Source organism: Trachinotus anak, unplaced genomic scaffold (genome assembly GCF_046630095.1).
Source record: "Trachinotus anak isolate AG129_WGS33_773 ecotype Australia unplaced genomic scaffold, CSIRO_AGI_Tana_v1 ptg000011l, whole genome shotgun sequence".
Classification (NCBI taxonomy): Eukaryota; Metazoa; Chordata; class Actinopteri; order Carangiformes; family Carangidae; genus Trachinotus; species Trachinotus anak.
In genome coordinates this window covers 23,435,131-23,461,963 of record NW_027273862.1, presented here as the reverse complement: position 1 = coordinate 23,461,963, position 26,833 = coordinate 23,435,131, and the positions used below count along the sequence as shown (strand labels likewise).

The 26,833-nt window shown below is 42.0% G+C and overlaps 1 protein-coding gene across 1 annotated transcript; it reads right to left on the bottom strand.

The window, feature by feature from the left end:
• Positions 1-1,963: 1,963 nt before the first annotated feature.
• LOC139628071 (mothers against decapentaplegic homolog 6-like) lies at positions 1,964-21,394 on the bottom strand. Its single transcript, XM_071489417.1, has 4 exons — positions 19,956-21,394; positions 17,946-17,999; positions 17,369-17,446; positions 1,964-2,960 (listed from the first exon to the last, which is right to left on the bottom strand). Exons 1-4 carry the CDS (start codon positions 20,695-20,697, stop codon positions 2,320-2,322), a joined length of 1,515 nt encoding a protein of 504 aa, XP_071345518.1. The 5' UTR covers positions 20,698-21,394; the 3' UTR covers positions 1,964-2,319.
• Positions 21,395-26,833: the final 5,439 nt, after the last annotated feature.

The following is a 26,833-nucleotide window of genomic DNA, read 5'->3' as shown; positions in this document are numbered from 1 at the left end:
CTTGCTCTCCAACCTCTTCAAACTGCAAATATGAGTTTCCATAAATAATTGTGTTGTTGAAAGACTCAAACAGGATGCCATTACGCTATAAACACAGAACTTTCTCCTACCAGAGTCGGTTTGGGCCCGAGTGCCCTGCTGCGGTTTGTTGTGTAATCTCTCAGTTATGCACTTTATTTTCTTACCACTGGCACTGTGACGCCTTTCGCTGTTTTCCATTGCTGCTGGACCCTTTTAGTGCCAAGCAGATAGTTAAACTTGATTATGATTTACACAGTTTGAACACATTTTTAATAAGTGCGCAGTGTTAGACACAAACAACAAAACATGCATGAAAGCAATGGGAACAGTGCAATCAAAATTAATCTGGGCTCAAAGGTCCACTTAATAGCTTCTCAGAGCTTTTAGATGCATCTTGAGGCCTTCTTCAGTAAACAGAGCTGGCTCACAGACTGACTGAGCTAGGTTTTATTTGACAAAGGGGGTGCCAGATTTCACCATTTGATATCACCACCAACACTAGCTGTATTGTACATGATCAGGCAGTGTTGTGCTTTAATTATATTCCACACAGTAACTGTATTTACATCCTTTCATGCACCTTGTGGTATGAGTGACAGTGGGCTGCACACATCTCTTCAGGAACTGGAGTTACTCCAGATAACCTCTCTCTGGCCTTGTCTCATTCCTGAAAAGAAGACTAAGGCCATGTTCACTCATTCACTGTGACAGACTGTGGTGATCACCGTGTTGACTTCGTCAGAGGTGTGATACTGAAAGGGAGACGACTCTCTTAACAACTCTCTTAACAGCTTGTCTTCACTTCAATCTCCAGTGAAGATTATTTTATTTTATTTTATTTTATCTATTTGTTATAAAGTCAGAAAGTCAAAGTCAAAAACAGCATCTTAACATATTTAAATCAGTCAAAACCCAAAAGATGTTGAGTTTACTATCACAGACTAGAATTACTGCCTCACAGTTGCATGCCTCTGCCAACACGTTGCAGGAAATATGGTCACAATCTCCTCTTCCTGAGTTACAACAGTGAATAATGACCAGAAGTGTTTTTGCAGAACATTATGATGTCACAGTGAAGCTGACCTTTGACCATTTTGATATAAAATGTCATCAATTCATTTTATTCTTGTTTTATAATTGTGTCATAATTAGTGTGTGAATATGTGAGTTATGGCCAGAAATGTGTTTTGTGAGGTCACCAGGACCTTGATCTGTGACCTTTGACCACCGAATTCTCAGTCTAATTGCACGCTAAAAGATCACATCCATGACAAAAACTGGAGTAGCAAAATGGAGAGCTGGTTAGTAACAGGAAGAATTAAAAGGAGAGAGAGAGTCAGGAGACAGATGATGAATCATTTATACATGTGGATGGATGTTCATACGTACATAGGCAGAACCCGAAAAGATAATGTCTCCAGCTGTTGTCAATGTGAAGGCATAGAACTGGCAAATTCCAGGGAATTTTAGCTTAAAAAATTAGTCATTAATTGATTGTTGCCAATTAATCTTCTGTCAATGATCTATTCATTTAATCAATTCAATTACACTGAAGGTCAACAGGGGCCCAACAACAAATCTTACCCTCTACATTGTTAATCTGGCCATGCATGCCATGCACAGTTCAGTACACATTTGAATGATCTTTAAAAAAAATAGTAAAAATGCGAACCATTCTCATCTATTGCCTATTAAATATGAAGCTAAAGCCAGGAGACATTTAGCGTAGCTTATCCAAGGGTACAACAAGAGGTCAGCCTACCAGCACCTCCAACCATTCCTGTAAACGCTGAAAGGAGCATATATGGTGTAAACAGATGAATATATCATGTTAATGGATGCTATTTGTATCAGGGTGCCAAGTCACTCCATGTCATTGATCAGTCAAAGAAATATTTACTCCAAAGGTTTGGTAAAAGCACATGAGACCACCACAGGAACCTACTTTTAATACAAATACTTTATTGACAATGTGTGTATGGCATACGTTCTGATGGAATTCCTAAATCATGAGAACACAAACCAGGTTTGTCTTATTTTTACAGTTTATATCTGTAAAATCACACTGACAATCTGTAATGCATATATAGAATCAAAAGTGCATATTCTTGTTCCTTTTTATTTTGTCCATATACACATTACACTATACATAAATAATTGCATTGTAAAAATGACTCAAGTATTTACATGTATAATATATTTTATATAATATATAAATTTTTATATTAAATCTAGGTAGATTACAATTAGGATACTGGGTCAGGAAACCTCATATGAGTCTGTGAGTGTGTCTGTGTGCTATCTGTGGTTGTTGAGTAGCACCTCCAACCAGCAGGGACAGGAGGTGATGAACTGTCTGGAGTAGCATGGGCCCCATCCTTTAGCAAAACTAATGCGAACACTGTGGGGGTCCCAGGGCCCCTCCTGGCTCTCAGGCTTCACGCCGTGCTCAGCCATCCAGCTGGAGCACTCATAGTCAAACACCTTGAGGGAAAAGCCCGGCATCACCCTCTTCACACTCAGCCCTCGAGCACTGGGTGGGTCCAGAGTGGGTGAGTGGACAAACACCGGGTGCTGGCTGCGGTTGTACACCCACACTCCGTCCGGCTCACGGCTCAGTACGATGCCGAAGCCGATTTTACTGCGTATCTGTTGTACGCTGCTGCTGCTACTGTTCCCTCCACCACTGTGACTGTGATGTCTGTGAAGGCCTGATGTGCCATGGCTCCCCGGGTCGTCACGGCGACTGTGGTAGGCATTGGCATGGAGCTGGCCGAGACAGAGGCCCGTGCCCTGAGGTAGGTCATAGAAGATGCTGAGCGAGGGCTCGTAGGCCGGATAAAGGCGACCCACGCGCGTGCGCTGCTCCCAGTAGGCAACGCTGCACCAGTGGGAGCGATGTCCGCCTGAGGTTGAGGAGCCGAGGGAGGTACCAGTGTCTGATGGGAAGAAAAGAGGTGGAAGAATTAATGTTTGCATTGGTAAGTGCGCTAATTTTTAACGACAGTAATTCCTCTTGAAGGGAGGAGAATAATGTTATGTTAAGGGGGAGGAGGATGGGAGGGTGGGAGAGGAAGTCTTTATGCTCAGTTTTTTTCTCTGTTTTTACAAGGGGTGGGTGACAGCACAAAATCTGGTTTTCAGCCCAATACCAAGTAATACCAGGACCAGAATCACTCATATCATTACCAACATGTTTCATATTAAAATCAGCTAAAACAGCTAAAAACAACTAACAGCTGTACTATTATGTTGTTGAGAGCCATGTATCATGATTTATGAGGTGAATTCATCATTAATAGGAATTCATTTTTATTACCACCAAATGCTGTTGACAGCAATAAGAGTGTCTTTGTATTATCTAAACTAATTAGTTACAACAGAAAACAATTTATAATGGTGCATGCACGTGCACAACAGCAGCGGATGAGCACTAGGATGAGTATTAATGTACCCAGAACTTTATCGATATTGCTGTTGATGACAGTCCTGACACCCTCCCACTGACCGCACCTCCAGGCTGTCCTGTCCCACCTCAGCAGGCAGCTGGCTGTCCTTGAGCCAGTTTGTGACATAATCAATACTCAAAACAAGTTTGTTGACTAAACTAGAAAGACTACCTCTTGTTTTTACGCTACAACAGAACGCAAAATGTTTCAGCTCACAACAGCAGCAAGTTGTACAAGGCTTTGAATTTCATTTTACACAACAAAAGGAAATCTATCCCACAGCTTGATGCCCCCAAGTTTGGTACATCCTTTCACCCTGTAGACCTGCAGATAAGGAAAAAAATACCTCATAAATTGTCTTTTGTCTTTTACAACAAAAGTTCCAGGAACTTTAATTTCCCAGGACCTACTGTCCAGGAAGTTTCCTAGGAGTAAAATTTCCCTAGTGTCTTGTGATTTGCATCAGTGCATTTGATTGATGCATCAAAAGCGTGACGGTCGTCTTGTACTCGTGTTGGGTTGGGATGCCATCTGATAGCTGGATGGGCTTTAGTATATGACTAAAAGATTATTCTTGTATTCAGATGGGAGCTGTAAGTTTGCTTTAGCCGGATACCCTACATACATTGCATCTGTTGTATTGCTGATCCTTATGTAACAATGTTTAAATGTTAAATAAACAAAATAAACAAATGAATAAAATAAATAGATAAATGGACACAAGTATGTGAAAGCCACAAATGCTGTAGAATAAAAGCACTGGGAAGGAGAAAGAAGTGAGAAGGTATTTATGCCTATGACTGTTTCCTATAACACCTGCACCTGTATCACCTGCATTCAGCGTTTATTCATTCATTCATGTTTTTCCTTTCATTTATCCATCTGGTCTGTGTATTTTGAAAAGGGGGCTAAAACTGTCAACAGCGATCACCCCATTTCCTTCACTCACATCCCTCACCATCTCCCTGCATCACGCTCCTTCAGAACCAGAGTTAAGAGGAGGTTGAGAGCAGCGGAGAGGGGAGTGGGGGTGGTGGTGGTGGAAAGCATTCAGCTCTCTGTCAACCTAGCGCAAGCCCATGAACCCTTGACCCCCCAGCCTTCATGCTATCAGCTCACATTAACTCCCACACAGAGTGATGCCATTATTTTGCTCCAGAGACTCTATTGACACAGAGGATTTAAAGACCCATGTGCCTGTGGCCTCATTCCTTTTATATTCCAGCGAGCACCCCTCTTCATCCACCAGGGGCCAGAATGGCTGCAGCCCCTCTTCCATTAAAAAGCCTCTTTTTTGGGTGAAACCAGGACTGAGATTAGGCTAGGTGTGTTATGTTTGCACAGCGGCCATATTCATTTCAGAGGGGGTGGGTGGATGGGTGGGGTGTACAGGGCAATGGGATGAAGAGGACATGTAGGAGGAGATGTGTGTGTGTGTGTTTGTACGCAAATACAAGCAGACACACACACACACACACACAGTAGATGATGAGATAGGGCCTCACACGTGCACACGTACACACACAAATTAGGCCTTCTGATCCAAACAGTATGACTTTAACACACACACACACACACACAAAATTGCACTTCTCATCTGAGGCCCACGTGTGTCATTAGTGAATTCCAGGCTGGCAACTCCTGCGGTCTGGAGTTTTTACAGCTCTCCAATAAGAGAGTTTGGCTGCTCGGCTAGCAGGATCTCTCTCTTTCTCTCACTCTATCTCTTTCTGACTCTCTCTCTCTCTCTCTCTCTCTCTCACACACAAACAAACACACACATACATACACACACACACACACACACACTTTTACAAGCTATGCTCTTCCCTGTAATAAGGCAACACAAACATGTCTGGGGGAAACACAGGGAGACTTTATGAGCTCACGATCAAATTAATTCCAAAAGAAGACATAAAACAAACTGGGACTTTTTGGGGCTTTTTAGACATAGCACACTTTAATTTCTAACATATAATGAATGATGCAGAAAAGGATATCATATTAAATCCTGGCTTTTAAGTTTATGATGTGTTAAGAATTCATAACATCAATAGTTTACTGCGAGCAGAGAGACAGAGAGAGAGAGCATCTGGCCTATAGAAACTTAAACTCAAGAAAATGATACGTTTCAATTTTCATGCACCATATTTCTGGAACAAACTCTCAGAAAACCTGACATCCATGCCATCTCTAAGCTCTTTTGGATCAATAATTGAAATATTAAATCAAATTTTATATTGCACTGTACTGTAACTGTCCTGTGATGTTTATTCACCTGTTACACCAGCTAAATTTCACTAAGCGTGAGCACCACAATCTTCTGGTTGATTTTTTTCTACTGAGGCTTGACTGATATGCTGTTGAGTGAAAAACACTCATCCATGATTCCCACCAGTGTTTGACAGCCCGAGTGGAACTGCATGTCACATTTATTGTTTCTGGCACAGTCCGTAGTGTCATCACGCTCAGCCTGGCTATCATCCAGCTAAAGGTATAATGAGCTTGTGTGAGAATGACGAGGGAGAGCAGGGAACAAGGGAGGAGGAGGAGGAGGAGGAGGAGGAGGAGGAGAAGGAGGAGGAGGAGGAGGAGGAGGAAGGAGCGGGTGGGCAACTGATTTCTTCAATGGAATTTTTAAAGACGGGTTCAAACTGGAGGTTATCAGTATGTTTATGTTGGAGGAGGAGGAAGTCGAAAAACTGTGTGCGACTGTGTGAACGTGCATGCATGCATCTGTATGTGAGGGCTGGCAGCAATTACAGCATCCTGCAAGCATTTAAGCCAACCACCATTTAATAGGTCTGTTTACCAATTAGATAAGTAGCCTTTGTTATTTCATTTCAAAATCACTGTCTCTTAGTGCCAATCTCATTGCAATGCCTGATACACTTCACAGCTGTTTTTCACTAAGGCCTGAACAAAGGAGGGAAGATAGGTCGAATACGCAACAAATAACTCGTTGTGGATAAATCTCGGTAATCTGTAACTTATATGTTGTGGAAAAGTTTTGCTTTTGGACTGTTAAAAAGCAGTGGCAGTAAAGGTTCAGGTGTCGAAGATAGCACTGCTCATCTTTCCTTTTTCTTTTCCTCCTCTTTCTTTTTTCACCTCCTGTCACAACTGAATAGATATTAAAATTTTGGGAAATGCACGTGCTAGATGAGAAGATTGATGCCACTCCCATGTCTGTGCAACAAGCTACAGGTTGCAGATGGTTAGCTTAGCTTAGCTTAGCACGAAGACTGGAAACAGGGGTGCTAATTAGTTAGCGAACAGGCTGCTGGTTGCAGCTTCGTATATGATCAACAAACATGAAAGGTGTATCTGAACTCTCGTCTTGAAAAATGAACATCCATCTTTCCCAGACTGTCTGATAAATTCAGCTCCCTGCTTTTCCTCTTTCCCACCTGGCTAAACAGCGCAGGCTCCCTCCGGCTAACTTTAACCTGCACAGCGAGGAGAGAAGTAAAAGAGAGAAAGGAAAGACAGAGAGAAAAAGGGAGCGGGAAAATGAGAGAGAGAGAGAGAGAGAGAGAGAGAGAGAGAGAACCTGCCAAGCATAACCAGCATCCATGGAAAAAATGAAGAGAGAGAAAGAGACTGTGAGAAAGAGAGGGAGGGAGGGAGACCCTCGTCTTTCATCCAGTGCCAAGGATTAGATTCCCCTCCAGTTATTAGACTCTTCCACTGTGCTGAAAGAAATGGGTGGGTTGGGGAGAGGGGGGAGGATGGGGAGGACGGGAAGGAGTGTGTGTGTGTGTGTGTGTGTGTGTGTGGGTGTGGGGGGGGGGGGGGGGGGGGGGGGGGGGGGGGGACGAGAAGGGAGAGTAGAATTCAGCTACTGACCATTGTCGGTCGCCTCTAAGATGCTTTGTTTTGACTCAACTTGCTCAAATTTCCTCCCCAAGCTCTAAAAAAAGCAAGAAATAAAATAAAATAAGGGAATAAAAGAAAACACCCCTCCCTGACTACAAATGGTAGGTTCAGTGTTGTTTGAGACAACTATCATTACAGGGCAACTTCAATCCAGCAAGCCACATTTAAGCTGGCGTCTCGACTATCTCTACCATCAGAGGGTTGCGTTATCGCCAGACACGGCCTTTACAGTCAAACACAACAGGGCTTTCGCTCACAAACATGTACAAACACACACTCACACACACATTCTTACGCACACACTCCTTCCTTCATCCTCTTTTTCCATTGTAAAATGGATCTTGTGATGTAGCCCGCTTCAGTTGTGTAACTCCACATCTTTCTCTGGTTCTTGTTTAACGACACAAATCTCTACCACAGATCCATTATTTCATACAAACCGGCAACCGGCAACCAAGATACAGGAAAGTTACTGAGCGTCCTTGTAAAATTCCTAGGAAGACATCCTCAGAGGCAGTTTTGAAAGCTCCTCCAAGAGGAAGAGAGAAAGTAACCAGCTTCCTGTATTTCTGCTGTGACTTCAAAGTGCCAGACAACTCGAGCCAAGGAATGTCTCAGGTTTTGTGTACATCATTGCATCCTGGACAACTCTATATCATCCACCAAGATACCAGATTCATGTTGTCGTCGTGGACATAAAAACACAGGAAATCCAGTTACAAGTGATATCGATGTTTTCACTTCACTTTCTTGAATACAGGCTCCAAACTCTCATGCTTGTGAAACTTATAATGAAACATGTTGTTAGTTCGTTGAAAGCTGACACCCTGGAAATAAAAGATGGCTTCAGGTGATATGAAGTTATGTGATTCTGTTTCATTGCTAAATTTGTTTCTTTAAAGTAGCTATTCAAAAAATACCAAATATTAGAAACAAAGGCAGGTAATCAGTGCTCTTTGATGCTATAGATCTGTTGTTCTTAGTTCTATTTCAATAAACTCATAATGAATGAAAATGTACTAAATCCTCTACAAGTTTCTGCAAAATGACATATTATAGTTCATTTCATCATCTATCTAGAGTAGGCGCATTAAAGGCGCAGTCTCATTTCTTTCAAAAGTTCAAAATTCCTTAATGTTCGGCAAGAAAATGAGATAGAGAAGCGCTAGAAAACATTCCTTCAAATTGAAAAATGACAACGCAGTGCCAGGATTGCCTATGTTATTATATATTATCTCAGCAGACAGCTACATTAAGTTAATGAGCAGATAAAACTTAATGTGCTTTCAACTGGTGGACCAACATCTTTGATTTTTACAGGAATGATCTGAAACTGAGTGAATCTGAGTGAGCAGACTGGCTGGCTGCAGCAAGTTTAGTTTCACTGCAACATTTGCAACTGTGTTTTGTGCAGCTTAACCAGCTAAGCAGGGATAGGCTGGGACTGAACCCTAAATTATACTTTTACAGGACATTAAGGTGTCACAGCAGCTACAGCATAAGGTGATTTACTGTTGTGCATGAACTTTATCGCTCTATCTCACTCTTGCAGCAACAGACTAGTTGATCAGTTGCTGCATTCCCTCTATGACTGATGTATTCATGTTCATTCATACTTCATTTGTGACAGAGAATTGAAAACAATTGCTTCAAAGTCAAAGTCTGCACTACAGATAGCTTTGCTAGATGAGGATGAGCTAATCTATGGACTGTTTTTGATGAGGAGAACATTAGTCCTTTACTCAGCCTGCTCCATGTTGTCTTTTCTATCAGCAAACAGCAGTTCAATCACAACGTGGTGTCTATATATGTAGCCCCTTTACATGTGGTTATATTTTTTCAAAAGTTGTAGAAATGACAGAACTCTGTACCGATAGAGAGACTTGAATGAATTGACATGAATTAAGAATAACTGGCCTTTAGTTTTGCACAAATAACTTTAAGAGAGATGATTTAAATCTGAATAGAGAGACAAAAGCAGACACAGAGAAACAGAGCTCAGTAGTTGACAAGTCTCCCCTCCCAACACATTCCTGGACAGGCCCTTTTCCTCGACACTTCCTCCCCCCGCTCAGCCAGTCACAGGGGTCAAGTTGACAAGTCTCTCCCATTGAGCCTCACATGGTCTGACTATGTGGCCTTCACTCCTCACAACATAATTACACAAATTATTTATTAGTGGAATAGATCAATTTCTTCCACAATGAACAATGAAATTGCAAAATTCCTTCAAAAACTTAATTTGGGAGAATTATCTGAATGTGAAACTCAAGTGTAAACGCACTGATATAGAAATCCAAGATTGTAGACTGACAATACAAAGCACAATCACAATACATAACTTACACAGTTACGTATTGTACAGTTATGTAGAAAAGCGCAAACACATTTTGTATAAGCACATTTACCATTTTCCACATATTACATTTATAATTTGGAAGCAGAACAACACAGCCTGACATACACCTCATCGAGCTGATATGGCAAACGTGAACTTAAGTGTAGTATTCACTTCCTTTTAACTCTGTTTTTGTCTCCGGCAACTCCTGTAGAAAATATCTGGCAAAATGTTCCACTATGTTTCCCAGCCAGTCAGTCACAATATCTGCCAATATCTGTTTTTTTTTTTTTGTTTTCTAACTGTCTTTTGTCAGCTAACTGTTTCAGCTGGAAACAACGCCACAGGAGTGATGAGAGTGAATCCTCATAGTCCAGTTGCAGGAGTAAAACGATGACCTGAAAGACGACGTAGACTCCATTGATCTGTGGGTTTGTCGCGACTAGCAACCGCTTCCACACAACACATTTGCTAAATGAAGAAATACTGACGGGGGCAGCTTCACTCATGAAATTGTGCATTCTTATTTGAGCACACATGTATACATATACAAATACAACAAACAAAAGACTGTTTACTCCATCATGTTTTCTGGTGCGCGTGCAAGTCTGTGTATGCATACCCTTGTTGTGGTATGAACGTACAGTATAATGTTAATGATTGTTTGAACCCTCAGTGCCCATCAAGGTAAATTAGCTTCGGCTATAAACACACACGCACAGTACATCGCACACTTGTTCTTAACAAATAAACCAAATAAATATAATAAATAAATAAAATGAATAAAAGCGAGTCCTCAGCCGTCCAAGAGCAGCATACTTGTTTTTCGCCATGGCAACAATTCAACTTAATTAAAACAACTTCAAACCAAGATAATCACTCATGTATCTATCCTCTCTAGTGTTCAGTATTGTTAACATGGGAGTTAACAGAGAACTACTGTTCTCTACTGTTCGCTACTAAAGGAAGTAGCACTTAACAAGTGAGAAGATTAAAAGTTAAATTGAAAAGTGACTGCAATCCACAATGCACACATGAGTCAGCAGTTTTCAATGAAGAACTGCACAATGATTAATGGAAAGCCCTGTGTGAGAAAAAGGAGTGCGTCTGTGTCTGCGCATACATATATATACACGTATATGGCCTTATAAAGTCTATCTTATCAAATTCACACAGTGACGCTTAAATATTGTATGTGTTTGCTTGTCGGTGTGGTTTCCAGTATCATGGGTGTATGCTCAGCTTACACTCCCACGATTGTTCTCACTAACAACAAGCAGCTACATCTCCTAAAAAACTCCTGACTATCCCTCAAATAAACTTTAGTCTTAATTCAGCGTTGCGTTCAGAGCTCACAGCTCAGGCGACAGTTTCCTAAGTTTCACAGAGTCAGAGTCTGTCGACATCTGCAAAGAATCTTTAGGTTCAGCAGCATGGCAGGATTCCATTAAAAGCCAAATTGCGAGTTGGCAAAAACTCTGAGGGAACAACGGAAAGCCACAGCCAGTCCTGTAATTTAAACCTTATTTTAAATTGTGATGGCCTGACAACATGGACCGAAAGAGAGAACGAGTTAGAAAAGAGAGAGTTAGATAGACAGAGAGAAGGAGGACAAGAGAAAGAAAAAGAGTGTTTACAACTAACAGTAGAGGATACAATGTGGGTCTCATCATCATCGTCCATAAGGGCAGAAGTGAATTAACACTGAGAAAAAGAAAAAGTAAAAACTAAAATAAGACAAGGACAGAGATGAGAAAAGTTATTTACAACAATAAAAGTCAACCTTTACTTCATAATTAGTATTGCTACTGGTGTGTAACACTCCCTACATACATGAACTTGGAGAGGTCAAGGCCTGCTGGTTCAAGGTGTAAGTGTCGGAAACACGCTTCTGCAACTGCAAGTCTGTAAACACGGCAGCGTTAACACAAACACACAAAGCAGCAAGCCTGGACGCATGAAGACCTAAGATCAAACAGAAATCCTAAAAAATAATATATTCAGGAGATCCTGTCTGAGGAGTCTTATGAATCAGCAAAATAAAATGAGGGACATGAAGTTTCTGTGTTCTTCGTGTGCGGAAGATGACAGGTTGACAGGTTGTGGGATGAGCTGTCAGAGATGTGACATATTTTCGTGACATTTAGTCTATTCAGCCTTGTTGAAGTTAAACTTGAACACTAAGAGATAAACATGCTGCGCTTCTTGCCAATATACTGACTGACGGACATGAAAATATTTTTCATTTCACCTCTTCCCCCAACATGCTTTGTATCTTTCTCCTCACCGCTCTGCAGGTCGGGGATAAGTCATGGTTTGGGTTAAATGTTGATAATCCGGTTGTGTTTTGTGATCTTAGACCAGAACACAGTCTTCCTTTAAGCTTCAACCAAGTCCTGCCTGTGAATTAACGCTCTAACGACTAAACAGTCAATTATCACGCAACGCTGCCATGGAATTCATTACCGGGTTCTTTTGATTTCATGTTTTAACAAAAAGTTAAGTTGTATCTGTTTGGACAAGAAATTGTGTTGCATAATATATAAGCAGTTTGTTTGTTGAGATACAATTTAATTGCAGAGAGCTATCTACTCCACTTACCCTTACATATGATTTAGTGGATTAAAACATGATTTCTTACTTTTTTCAGCTCTCTAAGAAGTGATAATACTATGTAGAGTGATCGTATCAACTACATAGGCTTTGAGTCATCACGTTTTTGTTGTTTTTGTCTTAGTGTTTGTCCTACAAAATGTCGAGTCTGTTACGGATGTTAAATGTTACAGTTTGCAATTTTTCTCACTTAAGTCGTGTAAATATATTTAAATGTATTTATGTGAACCCAGAGAAGAGTAGCTACTGTTACAAGAATGAGGAAGTAAACAAACAAACATAACGATACAAAGTTTACGACAAGCATATATTGTATTGTAAGATCGGGTATTTTAGGAGAAAACAAATGAAATATCTTACAAGTGAACATTTCACTCATACATTGAGCATCAACATTTTTATGACTTGTAACATTTCCTCGTTATTTTAACAGAAAACATAATCCTGTTGGCATTACATTTCCTTCACAATGCTTTTGTTGCTGCAAATGAATTGCATATAAATGTAATTTGTAGGAGAAAGGCTTGTAATAGCTGTCGACATTCTGGCATTCAGCCTAAAAAGTGAAAAAATAGAAAAAAAACCAACTGAAAGACTTCAGAGAAAAGAAAAAAGAGACCAAACTGACATAAAAGAGCTCTGAGTGAGTCGTGTGCTACGTCCTCAGCTGCTTGTAGTGAAAAAGAGCCATGATGGAAAATATTTGAGGAAATGGCAAATGGTTAATGGGCCAGCACTTGATGTTGAATTCCATAGTCTAATGTGTCTCAGTCAGGCATAAGAGCAAGTGTTGTACGTGTGCCAGCAAACGGGCTGGAGGTTCAGGTCACTGAGAGGACCCGTCCAGACACACACAGATAGATTTTCACTGAACGAGGTAGAATGTGGGTGTTTACTTTTTGTCTTTGCATTATTTTCACATCTCGAGATTTTGACACACGATGGCAATGAATTCTGCTTGGATTCTGCAAATGTATCTCATTTAATATTCATGCTGCTTTGAGTCAAATCTTTACTTCAGTGAAGTAGAGTCTCAGTAGATGATTTACAAAGCCTTGTCCAACCGTGTCAACCTGGACTGACCTGGAAAGCTTCACACTTTCTGAACTGAGCTCACTAAAACAGCACGGCGCAGTCAAACTCTTAAAACTGTCCTCCAAACTTCCAAGAATGTCGGCTCAGCTCTGTGTTTCTTAAGTATTAACAGCGATATGTTCAAACATGTATCAGGTGTCACTCTCCAGAGTCAGACCCCCTTATCCCCCTCCCACCTCTTTCACTCCGAGACCCTACTCCCCCTCACCTTCCCAATTTCCCAACATTCCTGGGCTGTGCCCCATCAGTCAAAGGGCCAATTCATGGGGTTAATGCTGCAGCGAGTGCAGACAGGGCTTTGAGACAGGATGTTTGGCTGATACCTTGCTCTGCTTAAGCAAACAAGTCACCAAAATATGATTACTGGGGCAGAGAGGGAGCAGTCTTCTTGTCTTACTTCACTGCATCCAGGCCACACTAATATCCACTAAGTATTATTGCTTTACTTGTTTCCACATGTTCAAAAGCCCGAGTCTAACGACAACAAGGTGGACAAATGTTTGACAAATACAATGATGTCACATGGCAAAACCTGGCAAGGACATCACTAACCCTTCTAGACTCTCAGTCCTTTAAAATAAAAACAATGCTATGTATACTTGTTGCTATACTACTTGCTGTGACATGTGAAAAAAAGATTATAAGTCTACGGTCATGCTAGCAATGCTGTGAAGATGTAATGTTCATTACAGGCCAGAAAACAACAAATGGATACCACAATATGGAGTCACAGCGTGGTGAAACTGGCGTTGCTTGACGGAGAAAATAAAGCAGCGCCAGCAAACAGAGAACTGATTTGCAGGAGAACAGTATCACCTGTAACATTTCATAGATCTCTGGTTTTGTATCTGTTCCAAGTTGCGGTTGCCCCACAAATTTTTCCACCTAAAAACGCCGCTGTTGTTAATGAATGTTATTTTTATATTATGCAATGAAAACTGCTGATTTATGCTGCTTTCTCGTTTACATGGCATGACAACAACACTTCAGTCGTACAGGAAACCACTTTCGAATAATGTGTAAAGAAATATGTCACAACAACACATCACGTTTCTGCGCATTCTGCAGACATGATTTGAATGCAGCATCAGACTCAGATCCACAGGTTTTTTCTGCGTGGTAATGTGGGTGGACTCATTTGTGCTGAGCCACAGCCACATCTGGCAAATACTGGTAATGATTACAGGTTAATGTGATATTGGTGAGTTTCATTTATATTTTTAGCAATTTGTGTACCATCACAGGAGGAGAATAATATATAGAAGGAAGGAAATAGTGGAGAGAGTCTAAATACTGTGTAAATAAAAGACAACAGAAGCTCCATCAAACACGATATACAGCAGATACGTAACTTTTATATTTTTATACCGCCATTATGAAGGTAAAGAAGCAGAACTTTGCCTCCACTCCTACAAATTGCGTGATTGGTGAGTGTGTGTGTTCATAAATATGTGTGTGTGTGTGCGCGCGAGCGCGTGTGTATGTGTGTGTGTGTGTTTTTGTCCTGATAGCACCCCTATGTGAGTACTCTGAGACGATCTTATCACTGAGTCAGACAGAAATTCCTCCCTGTCTCTCTCTCTGCACACACACACACACACACACACACACATATAAACACACACTGACAACATGCCACTGAATGACATGTTTTGTTGGAACCACAGAGGAATGGTCCAAGTAGATATAAGCCTTCTAAACTTCCAGTAGACGTTTCCCTCTTCAAAGCAGGGCTGTTTTCTGCAGTTTAAAGGGAACGTTAACTGATTGAATGATAAAAGAGGCCAGGGCAAAGGTATGTATGGACCACACCCTGCTGCAGCCCTTTTTTTCTCACAGCTAGGGTACACAACTGGCTTTAAAAGAACAAAAAAAAAAAAGATGCTAAAGTGCTGCAGCACATGTTCAATGCTTGTATTTGTTCTAAAGAAAACATCACAGGCTACGCCACAGGATCACCTGCACAAAAAAGATTCATTTACACCCTTGAAAGGTCTAACAAGCATCAAGGGGTTTTTAAGCCACAGTCAATTCTTTGATACATGTTGGAATAAGCTTCGGGTTCAGTCTATTTCCTGTTATTTTACCAGCTGTAGCTTAAAACAGGAGTTTTATAACCTGTCAAAGTTTACAACAAAAGCTACTTGCAGATTTCTTGGCTACCTCTGTTCAGCCAAGTCTTGTTCCTACTCACGCTCTTGGCCTGAACTCCATTCTCAGCTCCAGTGTTGCGGTGCAGGGTGGGTGGGTGGGGGGGATCAGAGACCACACACACACACACACACACACACAGACTCACTCAAACACTACACACACCACATCTTGTAAGAAAACTGATCATTTCACCAGGAAAACAACAGAGGGTATCCTCTCTCGCGCCTCAGCTTGGTGACAGCTTACAACCTAAAACTTGCATGATTTTTAAATGCGGCTTCCAAAAGTCCTTATTTTGTCAGCGCCTCTGGTCGGCTCGGAAACCCTCTAAACAGGATTATATAGTTTCCATTGTAGACATGGAGGTGCTGTTGTCTGTATGTTTCGTTTTTTGTGAGTTTGTAAGTTTTCATACATACATTCTACACTCAAAAACATACAAATTGTGGGTATTTTATGAGCTGATTTTAAGATGTAATGTATTGAATTTGACTGCTTCTCTTCAAAAATTAAAGATAAATAGAGATTTTAGTGTTCATCCATGAGAATTGTATTCTTGGCAGCATGAAGAAGGCTTTGAAACAGCGTTTAGATGTTCATGTTGGGAAGAAAAATACCTCGAAATTATACCTGAGCAGTTCATTGAATAAGTAAAACATGGAAAATCTTCTGATAATGGTGAGGTGTGCATTGGGATGACTTGTGACCTCAGTTATTTCTAAAATGTTGCTGACAGTCCTGCCCACATAGCAGCTCATGAAATGACTTCGCCTTTGAACACCGACTTTCACAAAAAGTCTAATGTTAATTTCTGGACACAAAAGGCAAACAAACCCAAGAACGTCTCATCGGGATTACCCCAGTCTCTCTCTCTCTCTCTCTCTCTCTCTCTGAGGACTCTGACAGGTCTGTGATACCATGACTACACTATACAGACTTCATAGGTGCCCATTCACCTTTCAACACCGTCCACAAGTGAGCCCTGGGAGGCTTGATCGAGTGGGTTTGTGGGTTTCTTCTAACGCTACAAGGACCTCTCCATCCGACCCCAGCACGTAAACAAATAAAGCTCCAGTTTCATCATCTAGAGGGGGCTGTTTCCTGTCCAAATGCAGCCCTCAGCGCCCCCCCTCCCGACCCTGTCCACATATACACACGCACACAAAACTCTACACCTCCGCCTCATCAGAGCCGCTCGGCTCCCCCGCCCCCAAAATGCCAGGCTCTTTCCACTGCTCAATTGCCGAGAGGAATGGAGGGATTTGAGGGAAGAAAGAGGGGAAGAGGGGGATGGGTGGTTTGAGAGGCAAAGGGGATTGGGAGTATGCACAGGGATCTTATTGCAGCTTCATCCCAGTGAAATATTTTGCAGTGGAGAATGCATAGGGAGAGAGAGAGAGAGAGAGAGAGAGAGACGGGGAAGGAGAGACAGAAAGGCTACACTGCTGTGCCATCTAGATAGTGAGAGACCCCAGACCCCCACCGAGCCCTCCAAGCCTCTCTGACAATAGAAGCTTTATGCAGTGGAGTTTTTGCTTATCTTAGCAGCCTTTGAAAATAGGAAGGAAAGCACAACCTAATAACACCAGCAAATGTAATTTACCCTTTTACATAAACATTCAAAGAGGATGCATGTTGTGTGTTTGCATGTTTGGGAGCGTGTGCGTCTGTAAGTGCACAAATACACACTCACACAACTTTTTTCACTTGAGATTCCAAAGCTGTATGTGGGAAACGCCAAATCAGCTTTGAGCATCATACCCCTCTGCAACTAACATCAGCCTGGTCACAATGTTGGTGTGCTCATGACGCAACTTACCTGTGTAGTCTCTTGGCATGATGTGAGGCGGACTGGAGAAGGGCGGGGGCACAGTTTCAGTGTAAGACAGAGTTGAGTCTAGTAAATGTGGAAAAAACACAAACATACAGAAGAACAGTGAGGTCCAGATTGTTATTTGGCAAAATAATAATTTACGTTTTACATGGCTATAAATGTTTTTGGGTTTTGGACTGTTGGAAAAAAAGCTCTTTGAAGACATCACCTTCAACGCCTTTGAACATTTTATCGACTGAGACATTAATCGATGAATTAAAAACATTTTTTTCAGATTAATCAATAAAGAGAATAAGCATTGGTTGCAGCCGTGATGCAGTCCCTCAGACTGTGGAGCAGATTGCTTGTTTGCTCAAACAGAGCCTCTCTGTTCTAAACTCTAGATGTCATGCTCATCAGAAGGGAAGATGAGCACAGATAAAGTGCGACTAACTCTGTATCACTTTCAGAACAAGCAGCTTTTCACAGATAATCTGTGTTTCCAGTCTAAAAATACAATAGTGACACCACCCTCTGTGTCATTTACTGGTTTGTAATGTGGTTGCCTTTTTTCCAAACTCACCCAGTGGCTTGTGTTCATCTGAACGGGACAGAGAGTACGGGGGAGGAGGTGATTCTGGAAATACAACAAAAATGAAGGTTAAATGAAAGGCTGCGTGGTCTTAGCACAAAATCATCAGCTGAGCTAATCACACCTCACATATTATTAGTTGCTGGATGAAACTAACAAAAAAACTCACAGGCTTACACAATAGTGCTACCAGCTGCAGATTTTACTACATGAGAAGCTTAGAGTTGCATAGTCAGTTAGCTATGTTGTCCATACAGGTTCCCAGCCCCCATGGATATACAAGACACCAAAAGTGGGCTGCCACTGCAGTGGTGAAAATGCTGACAAGAATATGACTTTTTATATGTAACATTACACTGCAAACAACTAACTTTGTCTTCTGTCCCAAAATAAAATCTGCTACAAAAACATTTCCATCCTAGACATTTCCAGCTCAGGTTTCTTATCTTCATCCATCAAGAGGAACTAAATGACATCTAGTAAAAACTGTGGCCATTAAATCATCACGTAATGAATCATAAAATGTTCCTTCTCACCTAAATTACATAACAAACAGAGTCTCTCCTCTTCAGACAGACCATTAAACCTGCCTGTTTCCAGTGCTAATGTAGAGACTATGTAAATCTGACTGTGGTTACATTCTCCTTCACATAAGACAATATGGTAGTTGTTTTTTCACTAGATGTTATATTTGCCTTTCCTTACCTTACCACAATTTGCACTGAGAACATGACTGCGCAGCTGTAAACAGGTCTAGCCTTTCTTTTGAACTTCAAAAATGAACAATTCATTGAATGTTTCTTTTTAAAAGAGAACCTGTAGGCCTACTCGATTGTCAGTGTGTTCAGCTCTGTGTCAGCTGGGACGTTTTCACTCACACAGACCCACAGGTTGACTTCTGTGTGTCAGCAAGCAGCACTGAAAGCTGAGCAATGCCTCTGCTACTGCTGCTGCTGCTGCTGCTGCTGGGATAGTCCCTCCAGTCCAAAGTGGACACGGGTTTGTGGCTGCGGCCCCTTTAAGAGCAGAGCCAGTAATTGCCGGAGTCCACAGTCAGTCAGATACCCAGCGAGTCAGTCTGGCGCCAGCGCTACGCAAACTGTATATTATCGGCACTCCTTCACCTAAATAACAAGAGGAGGACCTCCTTGTCAGAGAAAAAAGAGGCTAAGTGCAACTTGAGAGCGACCTTCAATTGGACGATGCGGGATGTTTTTTGTGCAAATTTAAATAGGTGTGTAATGTGTCAGGAATGTCGAGAGGAAATCAAAGTAATGGCTGACTATAGTAAAAAGCTGAGTTATGAAAAGATTATAAAATTATAGGGCAGGCAATAAAATATGAGAAGAGTATCGGTGACATGTATTCACAGGAGGTTCAGTGTTGCATTTTTTAAGTTTTAATATAACTTGTTATCGGTTAACGCGTCCGCAAATGTTAGATGACTTCATCGGTGATAATTGAAGATATGGATTATTAATGGAAAAGAAACAGCTTAAGTGGTGCCCCCCCCCCCCCACCCCCCCCCCCCCCCCCCCACTCTTCGCTGTGACATAGTTTGACACGTCAATCAACAATAACAACATTCTTCCTCTGCTGCAGGCCTCAGGCACACTGCTCTCTGATTTACTGGAAAGTCTCAATAATTTCATGCCGACGTTTGCTGTGGCCCTATAGGGGCCACATTTAGGTCGCATGAAGTCTAACCCAAATCGAGACAGACTTCCCTTTTATGAGATGAAGTTTGTCTCTGACAGGGTCTTCACCTGACGTTGGACCTCCAGGGGTCTTTGGGGGAGTTGATGGTTTCATTTCAGTGATGCTTAATTTGGTGGACATTAGTTGGGCTGAATGGCGCGTTTGTTGGAACCTCCCCTTGTTACTCATACTACATTTGATCATTTGAAAGTTGAAAAGTCTTTTCTGAGGGAGATAGACCTCAGATCCAGTCAAGACCCCTCCTGATGTACACCCCCCATCCCCGCCCCTCGGTGTCCTTACCTGGCCCACATAAGCGGCTGTAGTGGTGCGGGTTGCAGCACACCTTTGCGCTGTCCACTGCGCCGGAGCTCTGGCAGTGGCACAGCGCCTTGAGTCGGGCTGAGAGCGGCAGGTCGCTCCAGCGGTACAGCTTACACAGGAGATACTGTGGAGAGATGTGGTGGGCCCCGAGCCGCAGCTCAGTGCTCGGCACCATGACGCACTCGCTGGGTAGCCCCCCTTTGGCCTCTACAGCCTTCGCCAAGGCGTCAAGAGATCTCTCCTTAAGTCTTTTCAAAAAACCATGAGCAGTGCTTGCGAGTTCATCCTCCAGCCCCGCATGCCTTGGTGCGCACAGACACGGGCCCCCTCCGTCTTTTCTCGGGGCCCAATAAGGGCTCCGAGGTCTCAGATCCCATTCCCCAAACAAACAGCACGTCACCGTCCGACTGTCGCCCTCCTGTCCCGGCAGAGAGCCTCTGTGGTCCGGGACGCACATGGCACCCCGGTCATCGTCAGGCTGCTCCTCTTCCTCCCTCTCCGCGCCCTCCGTCAGGTCTCCAGCCTCCCCAGTGAGTCCCGGAGCCGGGTCAGTGTGTGTCACCGACCGCTGCTCATGTCTGTGGAGCTTTCCTGAGTGTCTGCCACACGGACCGGTCCGTCCTCCCTCACCTCTTCTGCTTCCATCCCGCCCGTCGCTCTCGGTGACCAGACGGCTTCTCCAGAGTCGCCGTACAAGACCTGAGCGTTTCGACTTGAACATACGACAGCCTAGACAGTTTTGGATGTGTCCTGTCGGTCCCGTCCGGGTCTCGGAAGATGCCACATCGATTTACACTAGTCGCGCAAGACCGGGGGTTTGTGCACGGTGCGCACAACATGCGCAGCCGGTGGTCACCGTTTTCTGGCTCTCCCGCAGCATTAGAAAGTAATATTCAGTCATGCATTGCGTGAAACATCACTAAGCGTCTGAAGAGGGAGAAGGCTACACACAGTCACTGCTCAGTGACCTGCTGTCGCCAACTCAATTAAGCCACAACTCTTGCCAGGCTTTTTACAAAGCCGTCAATTCCCCAACACTGTGGAGATCCCGCACATGATCCACAAACCATAGTCAGACCACTCAGGAACCGTATCAGTTTACATGAACAGAATCAGCATCGGAAACATAACTCCAAAACGTTTCCAGAGTTTCTCCTTGAGCTTCGTGAACCCCTCGATCTGTAAAATCCTTCCCTCACCCCGAAATAAATCCAAAATAAATCCTCACTACACTGATATCCCGGTGGTTTCTGTCGCTGTGGTGGAGGCAACGATCCCGCTGCAGAGTCCCGGGGTAAAGCAGAGATGGTCGGGGACTCCGGTGCCAAACTCCGGGACGGATTCCGCGCTGAGAAGTTGTTTTAAAGAGAGCTGGAGTTACTCCACTCTCCACTACCCTGCAAGTCCTCTACACACACACACACACACACACACACACACACACACACACACACACACACACACACACACACACACACACACACACACAGAAACACTAGAGTCAAGGCAGACAGAACAAAACAGAGTCAATTTATTTTCAAAATAAAAACCTTAACGGATAAAATATTTCGCTCTTGTTACTGAAGAGAAATGAATCCCATTCAAGTATTGAAGAATGGGCTCCTTTAAAGGTGGTTGCACCCGATAAGAGCCGATATCTCACTACATATGAAGCCTGTTGGCTAAGCCTTTATTTCTATATGGTATTAACAGCTATTTTTGTCGCTTATTATATTGGAAAAATGTTTTTCATTGAAAATCAAAACATTTTTAAATCCCAAGTAAATATTCATCCATCATTCACTTATTATCTGAAACTGTCTTCATCGTATATCAGATTATATTAGGCCTATTAGTTGCCTATATGTGGAGTGTTTGCTTGCATGTGGACAACCTCCTCATGTTTTTATGTTCAGCTGACCTGCTATAACTGACTAAACGACTCTGCATAAGATAACCTGGCCATTAATTCAATGTTCAATCGGTTCTTTCCAGAAAACATTAGAGGACACGTCGCAAACGTAAACGCAAGGCTTTTATTTTGAAACCCAAATCATTCAGCATCCCATGTTATTCAATCTGGCTTGCCACCACCACCACCACCCCTCCTCCTCCTCTCTCTCTCTCTCTCTCTCTCTCTCTCCTCCTCCTCCCTCACTCTCTCTCTCTCTCTCTCTCTCTCTCTCTCGGGGCCCCAGAGGAAAGCTCTGGAGCCATTGGTTGATTCCCGCCATCATGTGCCAGTCTAGACACTTTGGCGGCTGGGAGCCGCACTGATTGTTGCGCAAACACGGTTTCAAGTTTCTTAACTCTTAAAGACGCAACATCCTGCTCTGCTCCGCTCAGACTGGGAATGTTACGCGGCGTGGGGATCATAGTGAAAATCACATTGATCACAGGTAAATAGAGAAATGACAGATACATAAATAGAAAGCTATAAATACATACATAGAAAATTATAAGTACCTTCATGGTTTGTAATGTGCAAGGGCATAGCCTATATAGATAATATATTTACCTATACTTATACTTAAATGGAAATACACAATAACAAGTGTCTCAAAACTCATTATTACATTTAATTTGAATTTAAATTTAAATTTAAAATGCACTTTTATTTTTCAAGTGAATCTAAAATATTCATGTCACTTTTTCTTGATGTATTTGCCCTTTCAGTGGGTAGGCATATTTGTCATCTGTCCTGTGTAATGTGTATTCAAGCATGTAGAGTGACAACTGTGAAGGACTTGAAGATATACTTCACAGTATCTCTAGAGGAAAATAAACGTGTGTCTTTACCCACACACATGCATTGCTGAATGGACAGCAGGTACAGCTGGTTGGTCACAGAGTTGGTGGTTCAATCCCCCCCCGCTCCTCCTGTCCACATGTCAAAGTGTCCTTAGGCAAAGACGCTGAACCCCAGAGAGGCACTACTTAATTGCAGCCATTCACCATTTACAGATGCCTGCCAAAACTGGCTGTCACCTGTCAAAAGAGTGAGAGTTGAGGGAAAATTAGTAGCAAAGAGAACAGGAAGTAGATGGATGGGGGGTGGTGGGTACAAAAGGGGGTAAGCAGGGGGTTAGGGTATCCCCCAGTAACATCTTGTCTCTGTGCCAACGTGACCACCTACACCGCTGCTTGAGTCTGGCATTTTAACAACTCCATAAGCGTCGGTTCAAGTGGATGTTACAGTGGTAAGATTAGCACGGTGCTCCTGGTGGATGACCGTTCACACCTCATATCAGAAGAGGTAATCCTGGGTGTCAGTGGCATGCCCAGATATGGGTGCTGGTCCAGAACCAGTGTGCCCAAACTCTACTGGAGTATGTGAGGGACGACAGGGCTGGCTGAAGAAGCGGGAGTCAAGTTACAATGACAGAAGGAGAGAGTCGAGGAAGACGAGGAGAGCAGTGTGTGTGTGTGTGGAGGGGTTCACTGGGCACCTGTTCAAAATGTGTTCCCCCGAGTAACTCAATCAGATGCAGAGATGCAGAGTGAGGAGAGAGAGGTGTTTTGGGCGAGCTTTGTCCAGGGTTGAATGATGTTTCATTGGCCACAAAAACACCACTGGGATTCACAGCTGCGGCAAACTTGATTTATTGATCTTTAAAACAACAAATAACCATATATAATTTCAAATAGATCCCAGACTCATTCATGAGCATTAATCATCCAACATCAGCCAATGTCATCCACTGTCAGCTCTGGTGTTGTTTTCTACACTCTATATTCTGGTTTTATTAGCTATTGATCATCATCATTAGAGCTTATGAAAAGTCAGACATGGGTTATTACCTCAGCTGAATCAAACGCATAAATCAAAGGGGGTGCGACACACATTCCTAGCAGTCAACACATCATGTTGTTAAGGTCAGAAGTGGAAGAAGTGTTTCAGATTCTTTGTTTCAGTAAAAGTACCAATGTTACTGTTAAAATACTGTATTACAAGTAAAAGTCCTGCATTCCACAAGTAAAAGTATAAAAGTATTATCAGGAAAATGTATTTAAGTAAAAGTAATCGTTCTGCAGAAAAATGGTTCCTATATCATTATATATTACATGATGGATTGGTAATACTGATGCGTTAAAGGTGTAGTAAGGGGAATTTTTGATGTGGGGTTGTGTGAGGTGGTCATGCTTATCAGTGATCAGTTTGTTCCCCGCAATAGACCCAGATCGGCACGCTGTCAATTTAGAGAGGCAGCCCGGAGCACCAGCACAGAAGCTGAGCGATGCGCTGCTGTGCACGGGGTCAGCAGAAAAAAGGTGCTTTAGACACTTTAAAAAGACGGCCACCTGAACAATCCAATATCCATTTAAATGTACGAGCTTTATCTTCTCGGCAAAACAAATTGAAGTTTAACTCTTTCTGATTCACTCAGCTGACCTGCAGCTGCTGCATAATACAGTGAGCCCTGTAGGTGTGCATGTGTGCAGGAATACAGTAGTCAAGCAGTTGAAGAAAAAGGGTAGTACTAAACGAAAGTGCTGTTTTCACGCTGAAAATATTCTAAATGAAGCGCCAAATAACCCGAGCTATCACTTTAATGTATAAGCAGCTGCTCAAGATGGAGCTAGTTTAAACTGTTTAGCTAGTTTAATCCGGTGGTTCCTTACTTAGTAATCTGCCCCTCTTGAGTATAACAAGATAGATATGAGGGTCTTAAAGTATTCTAGCATAATTGTTAGTAGATGATCCAGATCTATCCCAAAATTTAATGGGAATTTCCCTGACTCTTGATCCATCCCTCCAGCAAGTTCAGTGGAAATCAGTTCTGTACTTTTTCTGTAACACTGCTGACAAATGAACAGACAGAGGTGAAAACATAATCCTCTTGGCGGAGGTGACAAAACCTTGTGGAAAGTTTTGAGGAGAATTTGTCTTTGGTTGAAGCGCTGACAGGGCTGAGATTTGAAATATGTGAAAAGGAGAGCAAACTGTTGGATGCTAAAGGGTCACAAGCCAAAGAGGTTTGGAGCCACTGGTTAAATCTTTAATAATGTAGTTTATGAGCTTGTCATTTGTTTTGTTTGTAAAATCTGAATCTGTAAAGTAACCAGTAACTATAGCTGCCAGATACATGTAGTCTACTAAATGTAATGGGGTAAAAAGTACAATATTTCCTTCTGGAATGAAATTGAGTAGAAGTATAAAGTGACACCAAATGAAGATACTGAAGTAAAGTAGGCTACCTCAAAACTGCACTTAAGTACAGAACATAAGTAAAAGTACTCAGTTTCTTTGGGATCTACTTTTGGTGGTAGTGTCCTGTGGTTTGACATAGAAGCATAATATATGATGTAAATTGAACAACACTATTCAAAAATAACAGCAGCAATGAAATCAAAAAGCCCAACCCAGTGTCCCATCAAGTGCCAATTACAGTGAGTCAGACAGGCTGCCATTAATCTGAATAATATTCCCTCCCTATCACTTCCCACTCCTCTGGTATATCCAGTATGTATTCGTGGACAAATAGAGTTCCCACTGTGTGCAACATAACACAGTGTACATAGTGAGTGGAGGCCAGTAAGTGTTATTCCCGGATAGGGCAATACAAGAACTATGTGCAATAAAATGACTGTGTATGTGAAGGCTAATATGTACAGAGAACAATAGCAAAAACTTTTCTTATTATCATATTCTTTATCATTGTCTACTACAGCAGTTTGATATTTAGAATAAATATTGATACCTCAGTATTGCCTTCTCTGTATTCAATGCCTTTATTGTTAACTGTGATATTGTATAGCACAAAGTCAATTGTTATATTATATTTTGGTACTGTATTACGGTTATATTCAAATTTCTGTATGGTTCAGCACCTGATTGGATATGAAACTGCAACTTTGTTGGAGACAATGACAATAACGTGAATCTTGAATCAATAGTCAGCGAACTACTGAGTCTGCATGAGTAAAATTCAAAGAGGACAAACTGACTGGCTGACCTGAGAGAAACTGGTTATTGGACACTTGACAAAAATACAGCCATAGCCTGTGTAGCCACACAGTCAATGAATTTCATGGTAATTTTTTTTTCTGTACAGTGTGCATTGATTCCCTAAACAAAAATAGAAGATAATGAAGAAGAAGCTTTCATTCAATAAAACTGAGAGTTTTTTTGAATGCACGCTGTATTCAATAGAATAGCCTTTATTAGTTACAGTAGAGAGATGAGAACAAATGAGGGGAGAGAGAGAGAGAGAGAGAGAGAGAGAGAGAGAGAGAGAGAGAGAGAGAGACATAGGAAATAACCTGCAAGGATCACCAGGTGGATTTAAACCAGGGATGCTGCTGTTCATGGTCCTTAAACCCCAAGGCCACATGAGCATCACTCTGATAAAAGCATTTGCCAGCTGATAGTCATACAGTACTGCTCTTTGTATAGTTAGAAGTATTTTATCTCTACATTTATATATACATACCAGTGGAAAAGGCTTATTACATCTGTAAACATAAAACTGTCCACAGACCTTGCTGTGAACAGTTTTTATTAGATTCACCTTCTACCAGAGCAATAGTCTCCATAAAACTGTTGTCTGCTCTGTGGACCATCCAGACTAACTGGGACATTATTTCTGGATTATTTCATTGTATTGTGAAGTGAAGGCAGAAATCTCAAAGAAATTAATTACAAGCTAGATGTTTTTTTTATTTTGTTTTGTTTTGTTTTTTTGTTTTTTTGTTTTTTAATTTTGTTGTTTTATTTCGTGTGAAATAATCCTTTAACAGAATCTGTGTCATTCTATCAGTTGCGGCTGTTGCCAAATAATTGTTCTGATTGTGTGTGTTGTTAATAATGTGTGTGTGTGTGTGCGCATGTGTGTGTGTGTTATGAGAGTGGGAAG